Below are 10,582 nucleotides of genomic sequence, written 5' to 3'. Positions count from 1 at the left end.
TAAGGAGGCAGCGAGGACTGGGTGCAGTAGAAAGAAAAGTCCTTTTTTATTTTTTTATTTTATTTTTTTTTTATTTTTAGTGCTTGCAGCCCTTTCTGTGGCTCAGCAGTGGGGTCTCTACCTGTGTCCATGAGTTTGGATCCACCCTTTTATTGTCCCCTTGTGCCACCCCATTGATTTTGCCACTTTTCCCTCTCTTTTTTTGGGTTCTTCTTGGAAAAAAAAAGGGGAAACTGAGGCAGCAGAAGAGACAAGAGGAGTTTTCCTGAGTTTTGTGACCACTCTCCCTGCTCCCAGAGCATCTCTGATAAGGATTTATGGGTTTAAAACTGGAAGAGGTTGGATTTAGATGAAATTTTAGGAAGAAATTCCTCTGGGGGTGGTGACACTGTCCCAGTTTTCCCAGAGAAATTTCCCTGGAATTTTCTCAGCCCAGGTTGGATGGGGTTTGGAGCATCCTGATCCTTGGAGGTGTTTCCCATGGCAGAAGGGTTGGAAATAAATGATATTTCGGGTCCTTTCCACCCCAGTTTGTGATCCTTAAGGTGAATTTGGGAGAAATTCCCAAGGTTGGGAGGTTTTCATGGATTTCTGTGGATCTCTTCCAGGTGGGAAGAGGAGAAGAAAGAAGATGGGGTGAAGTGGACCCAACTGGAGCACCGTGGACCCTATTTTGTCCCCCTCTACGAGCCCCTGCCTGAGGATGTGCAGTTTTATTATGATGGTAAAGCCACCTTCCTATGGGATTTTTAGGATTTCTGCCTGGATGAGGAGCTGAAATCTGGTTTTGGGTGAGGGAGAGAAATATTCCAGACCCTAAAGAACTCAAGGGTTTAAATATCCCAAAAGGATCAAGCCTGAGTTAAAGCTGGAGGGGTTTGCACATGGTAGGAATTTTGGGGTTATTGGGACACCTGATGGGTTTCTGGGGGTTGCAGGGTGCTCCTTGTCTCCTCCCCCATGCAGAGCACCCTGAGCAAGGTGGGGACCCCCTTGTGTCTGGTTTTAGGGTGCTGTCAGGCACCCATGGATGGATCTGGGATGTGCAGCCTCTCTCCTGGCTTCAGGACCTGCAGTGATGGGGCTGGACCACCAACCCCACCAGTTTTGGGGTTTTTTTGGAGGTGAAGCAATGGGTTTGGACACTGCTTGAGCTTTTTGGGTTTTGGGCAAGCTGGGAAAATGTGATTTTTATTTTATTTTTTTTTTTTTTTTGCTTCTGAGAGCTGCAGTTTTCCTCAGTGACTGAGACATCACTTAACACCCCCCACCCAAAAAAAAAAAAAAAAAAAAAAAAAAAAAAATTTGGCAGTTTTTGGCTGGGTCCTGGCACCAAATGTCCTCAGGGCCTCCAGAAATCACATCCCTCTCAGAGCCATTCTCAGGGGATGAGTGAGGGGCTAAGATTGAGAGGAGAGATCCAGGTCCCTGCTGTCCTCCTTGGTTTCTTCCCATGCCTTCTGGGCTCTCTTCCCCTCTCTGCTCCATCCCCAATTTTTTTCTGACAGTTCAAGGGAAGGAGGCAACCAGGACTTTGGGTTTTAACCAAGGGATGCTGGAGATGGGGACAAAACCCAGTCCCATGGGATGCTGGTGCTCCTCAGCCTCCTTCTTGGGGCTTCCTTTACCTTGGGGGTTTTTTAAAGTAGAAAAAAATTGATTTTTTTTTTTACCAGTTTGAGTAACTGAGGTGATTGGTAATGCTGGCACCAGAGGGCACTGCTGGGACATGGATGGAACCATCAGATTTTTTTATTTTTTTTTTTTCTCTCTGAGGAGGTGTGTGTAGTCTTGGATAGGGTTTGGAGCTTCTCTGAGGTGCTGGATACCCATCTGTGTCTTGTGTGCATCCCAAAATCTGGGATTTTGGGTGATGTTGGCTCTTTTTCCAGAAAGTGTTGTGGTTCCTGGCTGAAAAAAATGTTTCTGGATTGGCAGCAAGAAGGGAAAAGGGTTGGGGTGTTGCATGGAGGTTGTCATGGGGCTGATTCCCTGAAGTTCAGGTGGGGATCAGGAACCCTAAAAACCTGAGTGGCTGTTGCAGGTGGGATTGAACCACCCCCTGGAGCTCTGCAGAAAAAAAAAAAAAAAAATTAAATATTGGTTTTCTAGAAAAAGCCCAAGATGTTTCTTGCATTCACCAGGCTTTAAGTCAAAGAATTTGGGAGAGGATCCAAGATATCATTCCAGAGGCACTGGACCACCATGAGATGCTCTGGCATCTGGATCTGGAGCACAAATCTCAGCTTTGAGCTTCCCACAATTGCTCCATCCCTGTGGGAAAGTCTTGGAGATGAAACCTCCAGGCATTCATGGTCTTGGAAGTGGTCAGAAAGCAAACCTTGCCCTGTGGAACCATCACTTTGGGACTCATCACCACTTCCTGGAGGCTGCTGGAAGCTCTGTGACCTCCATGAAAATTAATTTTTTTTTTTTTTTTTTCTGAGAGGACAAGGGGTAATGGTTTAAAACTGGAAGAGAGGAGATTTAGGTTAGAAATAAGGAGGAAATTTTTTAAGGGTGGTGAGGCACTGGCACGGGTTGCCCAGGGAAGTTGTGGAAGCTCCATCCCTGGAAGTGTTGAATTCCAGGCTGGATGGGACCTTGAGCATCCTGATCTAGTGGGAGGTGTCCCTGCCCATGGATGGGGATTGGAATTAGATGATCCTTAAGGATCCAACTCAAACCATTCTCTGGTTCTATAAATTGGGATTTCCACTCTCCTGGAGAAGCAACTGAAATGTTTGATGGCAGAAGGGCCCCACCAGCATCCTGCTGTGCCAAGAACTCTGGGTTTTGATCCCCCTGCATCAGGCAGAGCATCTCCTGGGGTGCTGAAGTTCTGCCAAGCTCTGTTCTTACCCCTTTGTCCCTGTTTTGGCACTGAGATTCACCAAATAACTTCCAGGGGGCTGGGTTGTCACCCTCAGTAATGCTAAAAATCCTCTTTTTTTTTTTTTTTTTTCTTAGGCCAACCCCTGAAGCTGAGCCTGGCCACAGAGGAAATTGCCACTTTTTATGCCAAAATGCTTGATCACGAATACACCACCAAGGAGATCTTCCAGAACAACTTTTTCCATGACTGGAGGAAGGTACTTTCACTCCAGGATCTTCCTCCCATTAAACACTCAGCATTGGACCCCTCATCTCCAGCCAGACCTGAAGCTGGAGTTGGAAGGGATGAGGGTTTTATGGTTTACTTCTTTATTTTTCATAGAATGGGTTGGGTTGGATGGGACCTTAAAGATCATTTTGTTCCAACACTGGGCCAACTTCCACCAGGATGCTCCAAGCCCCATCCAACCTTCAACACTTCCAGGGATGGGGCAGCCACAACTTCCTTGGAAAACCTGTTCCAGGGTCTCACCACCCTCACAGCACAGAATTTCTTCTTAATGTCTCATCCATGATTTTTTTCCTTGCTTCTTGGGGCTGCAGCATCCTTGAGTGTTTCAGGTTGGTGCTGCCTCTGAGTTTTCAGTGGTGAAATTTGGAAGGGATCCTTGAAAAGCTTGAGAGGGGGGCTCTGTGCAAAGATGAAGCTGAAGGCCAAGAGGAAAATCCTTCCCATGGGTCAGTGCAATCCCAAATACATCCTGGGGGATGAAGGAGTTGGAAGCAGCCCTGAGGAGAACTTTCCAACCAGCCCTGAGAAGCTCACCACAAGCTGCACAACCAACCATGACCTGGGCATGACCAATAAATAGGACAAGAGAGACCAAGCTCTCATGAGAGCTCCCCTGGAGCTCTGCATCCAGTTCTGGAGCCCTCAAGAAGGATGTGGAGCTGTTGGAGTGAGTCCAGGGGAGGTCCAGGAAAATGATCTTAGGGATGGAGCATCTGGAGAGAGTTGGAATTCTTCAGTCTGGACCAAAGAAGGCTCTGGGGAGACTTTGGAGAACCTTCCAGTACCTGAAAGGGGCTGGAGAAAAAAGCTGGAAAGGGTTTTTTTACAAGGGTATGGGATGAGGGGGAATGGTTTCAAGCTGAAAGAGGGAAGATTTAGCTGAGAAATTCTTTGCTGTGAGGGTGGTGAAACCTTGGCTTGGGTTGCTGGGAGAAGCTGTGGCTGCCCCATCCCTGGAAGTATCCAGGAATTGGATGGGAATTGGAGCAGAGGCAGTCTGGCCTTCTGGATGTGGTTGGGGGAGCTGGTGTGGCTCCTGCCTCCTGATTTTTCTGCAGAATTATCACGTGGGGCCCTGCTTCCTTCTCTGTAAAGAGAAGCAAAGGTGCCAGCTCTGTCTGGAATCACTTTTGCCTCTTGGCTTGACCCAGTCCTGCTGATTTCTTGCTCAGGAGATGACCTCAGAGGAGCAGGAGATCATCAAGGAGCTGGACAAGTGTGACTTCAGGGAGATCCACAAGTACTTTGTGGAGAAAAGTGAGGCACGGAAAGCTCTCCCCAAAGAGGAGAAGCAGGTAAAGATTTGGTTCCTAGGACATCTTGGGGACCAGCTTAGGGCATCCTGTCTCTTTTTCCTGCTGTTACACCCTGATCTGGGACTACTTTGGCCCAACTCCATCCCCATCACCCACACACCCCTCTCTTCATGAGGTTTAGCTGCAGATGCTTCATGTTTCATGGCTCTGCAAGGTACCACTCAGCCCAAGGCCATGATTAGAGGCTCTGCTCTGTCCAGAGGATGGTGGAACTTGCTCAGGAGGCACCTAAATTTATTCCATCAGCACATCATGCTGGCTCAGCATCATTGTGAGGGTTGGTAAAGGAGCCATGTGTTGGGACCAGACTTAAATCCATGCTCACCCCTTCCTCCAATCCTTGGGGCTCTGGCTTTCCTGCCTTGTCTTCTCCCTGGAATGGAGAGCAGGGATGGGCAGGCCCAAGCCAGGGGATTTTCAGCTCTGTGTTTGTTTCAGAAACTGAAGGAGGAGGCAGATAAAATCCAGGAGGAATATGGGTACTGCATCCTTGATGGGCACAGGGAGAAGATTGGCAACTTCAAAACAGAGCCTCCAGGGCTTTTCCGTGGCCGTGGTGACCACCCCAAAATGGGAATGCTGAAGAAGAGGATCATGCCAGAAGATGTTGTCATCAACTGCAGCAAGTGAGTTGCCATGGGAAGAGCTGAGCTCACGGGGCTGTTTTGGGGGGACATCTCCTTGGCCTGGAGCTGCTGGGGGGTTTTCTCAGCTCCTCCCATCACTGCTTTAGGCACCCTGAAGCTTCAACCCACTGCAGGCTTTTTGTCACCTTCTGGTCACCTCCAGGTGTCTGCTGTGGAGTTGGGTCTGATTTAGCTTCTCAGTGGTCAGGAGGTTGGGCAGCAGCTCCATCTCTTGCTGGTGCCCACACTGCTCACCCCAAATCAACTGCAGACACCCCAGTGCTTCTTCTAGGGCCTCTTTGAGACAGCTCTGTGTTTGTCCTGTGCTCCTCTTCCCAACAAGCCATTCCTCCTCATTTTGTGGGTCCCTCATGCTGGCTGGAAACATCAGGATCTTCACTGGAGGGAGGAGAAGCAGTGATTTGGTTAAGAGTGGTTGCTTTCTAACTTCTAGAACTTTGATTGGTCTTAAACCACCACTCCTAAGAAGACCTTGTGGCCTTGATTTAACCCACTCCCCACCAGCCCAGGAAGTTCTCCTGGGATGTCCAAAGGAGATGATAAAATTCTTGTGGAACAATTTTAGGTGGTCTCCAAGCTTTCTGTAAGGAATGCTTCAATGTGTTGAGCATCCTTGGCTTGCTGTGAAGAACCAGCTGAGCTGTTGACCTTTTTCTTCTCCATCATGGTCTGAAGGTTGTAACCTTGCTCTGTTTTCCAGGGACTCCAAGATCCCTGAGCCACCAGAAGGGCACAAGTGGAAGGAGGTGAGGTTTGACAACACTGTCACTTGGTTGGCCTCCTGGACAGAAAACATCCAGAACACTTTGAAGTACATCATGCTGAACCCCAGCTCCAAGCTGAAGGTTGGAGTGATGCTGCTCTTGATTTTATTGGGGGTGTTGGGTTTTTTTTGTCAGGTGGCAGGATCAGGGGAAAGCAGAGATGTGGCATGTCAAAAAAAAAAAAAAATTCTTTTTATTCTTCCCACCCCTTCCAAAAAAGAGGGCAAACTAAACTTCTTGGAATGCTGTTGGGTGGTGAGGAGAGAATCACAGAATCATTTTGGTTGGAAAGGAGCTCTGGGATCATCAAGTCCAACCCTTGTCTCCTTGTCTCCTTCCCTGGGGACATTCAAGCCCCACCTGGATGTGTCCCTGTGTCACCTGCTGGAGGTGACCCTGCTCTGGCAGGGGAGGGATTGGACTCTATGATCTTCCAAGGTCCCTTCCAACCCTAATTTTCTGTGATTCTCTAACACTGTGAAGAGGGAAAGATGATTTGCCCAGAGAAGCTCTGGATGCCTCCTTAGAAATATTGAAGCCCAGGTTGGATGGGGCTTGGAGCAACCTGGGCTGGTGGGAGGTGTCCCTGTCCATGGGAGGGGGTTTGGAACTAGATGATCATTAAGGTCTTTTCCAACCCAAGCTATCCTGTGATTTTATGATTTAAAGCCACTTCCTAACCTCAAAACAAATAAGGAAACTGCCTGCAAGTTGGGCATCAATGATCAAGTGCATTATTGGTCCCCACTGGTGGCATCCAAGCATCCAAGCTTGGCTCTGCACATCCTATCTGCTGGCTGCTTGGGCATCTCCAGGCTATGAGCAGCTCAGACTTGGCCAGGATCCCAGGATCCAGCAGAAGGAAGAACCTGGAAAAACAGTTTCTGTTCTAAATTTTCCGCATCCTGGATTTTTCTCGAGGGGGGGAAAAAAAAAATGGGGTTTGAACAGTATTAACTTCTGAAGATGTTTCCAGAGCAGGGTTTGGCTGGTAGGGGTGGAAGGAAGCTGGGGAACTGGGTGAAAATGTCCATTTCTCTTTCCAGGGGGAGAAGGACTGGCAGAAGTATGAGGTAGCTCGGAGATTGAAGGGTGTTGTCCATAAAATCCGAGCTCAGTACCAAGCTGACTGGAAGTCCAAGGAGATGATGAAGAGGCAAAGAGCAGTGGCCCTCTACTTCATTGATAAGGTACCTGCAATCTCACCCTGGCCTCCAGGTGCTCCTTCCCTTTGGAAGTTGGGATTTAACTTCCCTGATCCCCACCCTCTAGGATGTTTTGGGTCTGTGGATGCTCCCCAGAGATGCTCCTCAGGGGCAAGAGTGGGCAGGAAGCCTGTGGGAAAAGACCTCTGGGGGTGTTGGTTGACACCATTTGAATGTGTCCAGGTGGCCAAGAAGGCCAACAGCATCCTGGCTTGTATCAGCAATAATGTGGCCACCAGGACCAGGGCAGGGATCATCCCCCCCCCGGGCTGGAAAGAGGTGAGGGTGCACCTTGAATCTTGGGTTCAGTTTGGGGCCCCTCACTGCAAGAAGGACATGGAGGGGTTGGAGAGGACCCAGAGAAGGACAGAAGAGCTGGAGAAGGGTCTGAAGGACAAATCTTTGAGTGGGTGAGAGAACTGGAGAAAAGAAAGTTGAGGGGAGACCTTCTTGACCTCTGCAGTGACCTGAGATGAGGTTGGAATGAAGTGCACGTTGGGGTCTCCCAAGTAACAATCCACAGGACAAGAGAAAAAGGCCTCAAGGAGAGGTTTAGATTGGATATTAGGAAAAAAGCAATGTTTGCAGAAAGGGTTGTGAGGCCCTGGCACAGGCTGCCCAGGGCAGTGGTGGAGTCAGCATCCTTGGAGGGATTTTAAAGGTGTGGAGATGTGATCCTGATGGTGCTGACATGGTTTAGTGGTGGACTTGACTCTATGCTAGGTTAGATTGGACTCCAAGGTCTTTTCCAGCCAAAATGATTCTCTGCTTCTCTACTGGGATTCTATAATCTGGGAATTGTCCTGGAGGCTGCAGTTGTGTGGCAGGGCAGGAGCTGTGCTCTCCTTCCTGGACTTCACCTGCATCCGTGTGATGGCAAAGAGCCCCCTGTAGAGCTGAATAATTTGATTTTAGGCAGCTTATTTTAATTTTGGGGTGTCTTAGAGCAGTGAAATAACCTCCTTGCTGGAGGTTTCTCTTTTTTTTTCCTCACTCCCTGTGTCCTCTTCAATAATTTTGGGAAGGGGAATTCAGGTGGGGTGGGATGGATGTCTCACTCTCTCCTTCCAGCTGGCCCTTCGAGCTGGCAATGAGAAGGAGGAAGGGGAGACTGCAGACACTGTTGGGTGCTGTTCCCTACGTGTGGAGCACATCAAGCTTCATCCCAAGCTGGATGAGCTGGAGAACGTGGTGGAATTTGACTTCCTTGGGAAAGACTCAATCCGTTACTACAACAAAGTGTCCGTGGAGAAGATGGTGAGTGGGGAGAGAAGAAATGGGGTGGCAGAAATGGCCTCAGAAGCAGAGGCAGGGGGGAGGTTGGGTGGCTGGGGTTGTCAATCCCAAATCTACATCTACAAAAATCTACAAATCTACATCTGAATGGCAAAGATGCCTCCTGGGCTTTAACACCATGGCAGGGTTTAACATTGGCCTGGCAATTAAACCAAATAAAAGATGCTCCCTATTAATCTCTCTCCCTTCCCTGATAAGAAAGGAGAGAGAATAAGGGAGAGAGACTGATGGGTTGGTAACTAAACTACACAGCTTTAATGGAACAGGAATGAGAAATAGGAAAAATGACTAAATCTATGTAAATATCCAGGAAAATGGATCCCAGGTTCCTCCCCCCTTTCCCCCAAGAACTCTCCCATCCCCACCCAGGCTGCAGGGCAGCCCTGGGAAAGTCCAGGCTGGACTCCTGGGCTCAGCAGCAGTGGGGAGCTGGAGGCAGGAACACACAGATTCAGGCTGGCATGGATCAGGAGCACAGGCAGAGGAAGGGATGGAATCCTCCCAGGATGCCCAAGCAACCAGGCACAGGTGAAGAAGGGGAAGCAGGAAGGGCTCTGACCCTGGTGATCCCTCCAATTTATCCTGAGGAGGAGGTGGATGGGATGGAATCCTCTGTTTGGTCAATTCTGGCCATTTCTCTTGTCTGTTCCTCCCCAAAGGAGGGCTGCAGCTGGGACCTCTTGCCTCCTTTTCTCCTTGCAGAGGACCAAATGTTCCTCAGAGCTGAGCAGTGGCCTTGGTTCTGCACCCCATTCTCCAGCTGGAACTCTAAACATCGAGTGGGATCAGTCCCAGCAGCAGACACTGCCTGAGAAACTTGCTGTTCATTTCAGCAAGTGCAGCTCCTTCCAAGAGACTCAGCTGAAAGCAAAAGTCCAAGACAGAAAATCCCCTTTATCCTGGCCCAAACCAGGACAGGGATAGAAGATTTTAATCGTGTTTGTGGGGAGCCCCAGGGATAGCAGAGATGGGGGGAACCAGCCTGGAGAACCAGTGGTTTTGGGGCCCTGGTGGCAGACCTTGGTGCTGAGCAGGTTGGTGATGTGATGGGATGTGTCCAACATGAATCTAAATCAGAGTCCATCTGTGTGAGGAGGCAGATGGAGAGGAAGGAGATGTCTGGGAGCAATTTGCTTCCTGCTCCCTGACCAGAGCCATCGCTTCTTCCACTTTAGGTGTTCAAGAACCTGCAGCTGTTCATGAAAAACAAGGACCCAACAGATGACCTCTTCGACAGGCTCAGTGTGAGTTCATAGAATCACAGAATTGGCTGGGTTGGAAGGGACCTCAGAGATCATCAAGTCCAACCCTTGATCCACTCCTGCTGCAGTTCCCAGCCCATGGCACTGAGTGCCACATCCAGGCTCTTTTGAAATATCTCCAGGGATGGAGAATCCACCCCTTCCCTGGGCAGCCCATTCCAATGGCTGATCACCCTCTCCCTAAAGAAATTCTTTCTAATGTCCAACCTAAACCTCCCCTGGCACAACTTGAGACCTCTTGTGCCCTCTTGTCTTGCTGAGAGTTGCCTGGGAAAAGAGCCCAACCCCCCCCTGGCTCCAACCTCCTTTCAGGGAGTTGTAGAGAGTGATGAGGTCTCCCCTGAGCCTCCTCTTCTCCAGCCTCAACACCCCCAGCTCCCTCAGCCCTTCCTCACAGGACTTGTGCTGGATCCCTTCCCAGCCTCCTTGCTCTTCTCTGGACCTGCTCCAGCACCTCAATCTCCTTCCTGAGCTGAGGGGCCCAGAACTGGACACAGGACTCAAGCTGTGGCCTCCCCAGGGCTGAGCACAGGGGCAGAATCCCTTCCCTGGACCTGCTGGCCACGCTGTTCCTGAGCCAGCCCAGGATGCCATTGGCCTTCTTGGCCACCTGGGCACACTGCTGGCTCATGTTCAGCTTCCTGGCAATCCAGACTCCCAGGTCCCTTTCTGCCACTCTGTGCCCAGCCTGGAGCTCCCCATGGGGTTGTTGAAGCAGCACTGATGGCCCAGAAGGGAGCTGAAACTAATTCGTGGAACCTATGTTCAGGCTGTGGGGCTGTGTTAGTGCCACCCCTTACCCTGGTTTTAATTATCTCCTCTTCTGAGACACCACTTTCTATCCTGGTAGCATCTCTGCTTCTCTAAATGTAGGTTTGGCTGCCTGCTTGCACCCACAGGTAACCCGTGTCCCACCTAAGGAGGTGGCTTTCTGCTCCTTTCCTCCTCCGACTCATCTGCTCGGG

The 10,582-nt window shown here is 49.8% G+C and overlaps 1 protein-coding gene across 5 annotated transcripts in view; it reads left to right on the top strand.

Moving 5' to 3' along the window:
• The first annotated feature begins 581 nt into the window (after window positions 1-581).
• The window catches only part of TOP1MT (DNA topoisomerase I mitochondrial), a 163,102-nt gene continuing 153,101 nt past the window's right edge, over window positions 582-10,582 (top strand). For all 5 annotated transcript variants that reach the window (XM_071738523.1, XM_071738522.1, XM_071738519.1 and 2 more), the window contains exons 1-8: window positions 582-724; window positions 2,971-3,092; window positions 4,300-4,422; window positions 4,882-5,069; window positions 5,791-5,935; window positions 6,901-7,044; window positions 8,131-8,316; window positions 9,531-9,599. In XM_071738523.1, the coding sequence (XP_071594624.1) occupies window positions 3,027-3,092; window positions 4,300-4,422; window positions 4,882-5,069; window positions 5,791-5,935; window positions 6,901-7,044; window positions 8,131-8,316; window positions 9,531-9,599 (921 nt within the window). In that variant the 5' untranslated portion in view covers window positions 582-724; window positions 2,971-3,026. The remainder of the gene's footprint in view (window positions 725-2,970; window positions 3,093-4,299; window positions 4,423-4,881; window positions 5,070-5,790; window positions 5,936-6,900; window positions 7,045-8,130; window positions 8,317-9,530; window positions 9,600-10,582) is intronic.

This window comes from Heliangelus exortis, chromosome 2 (assembly GCF_036169615.1).
Source record: "Heliangelus exortis chromosome 2, bHelExo1.hap1, whole genome shotgun sequence".
In the NCBI taxonomy this organism is placed as follows: domain Eukaryota; kingdom Metazoa; phylum Chordata; class Aves; order Apodiformes; family Trochilidae; genus Heliangelus; species Heliangelus exortis.
Note: the sequence above shows the minus strand (reverse complement) of the source record. Positions and strands in the feature narration are given on the sequence as shown.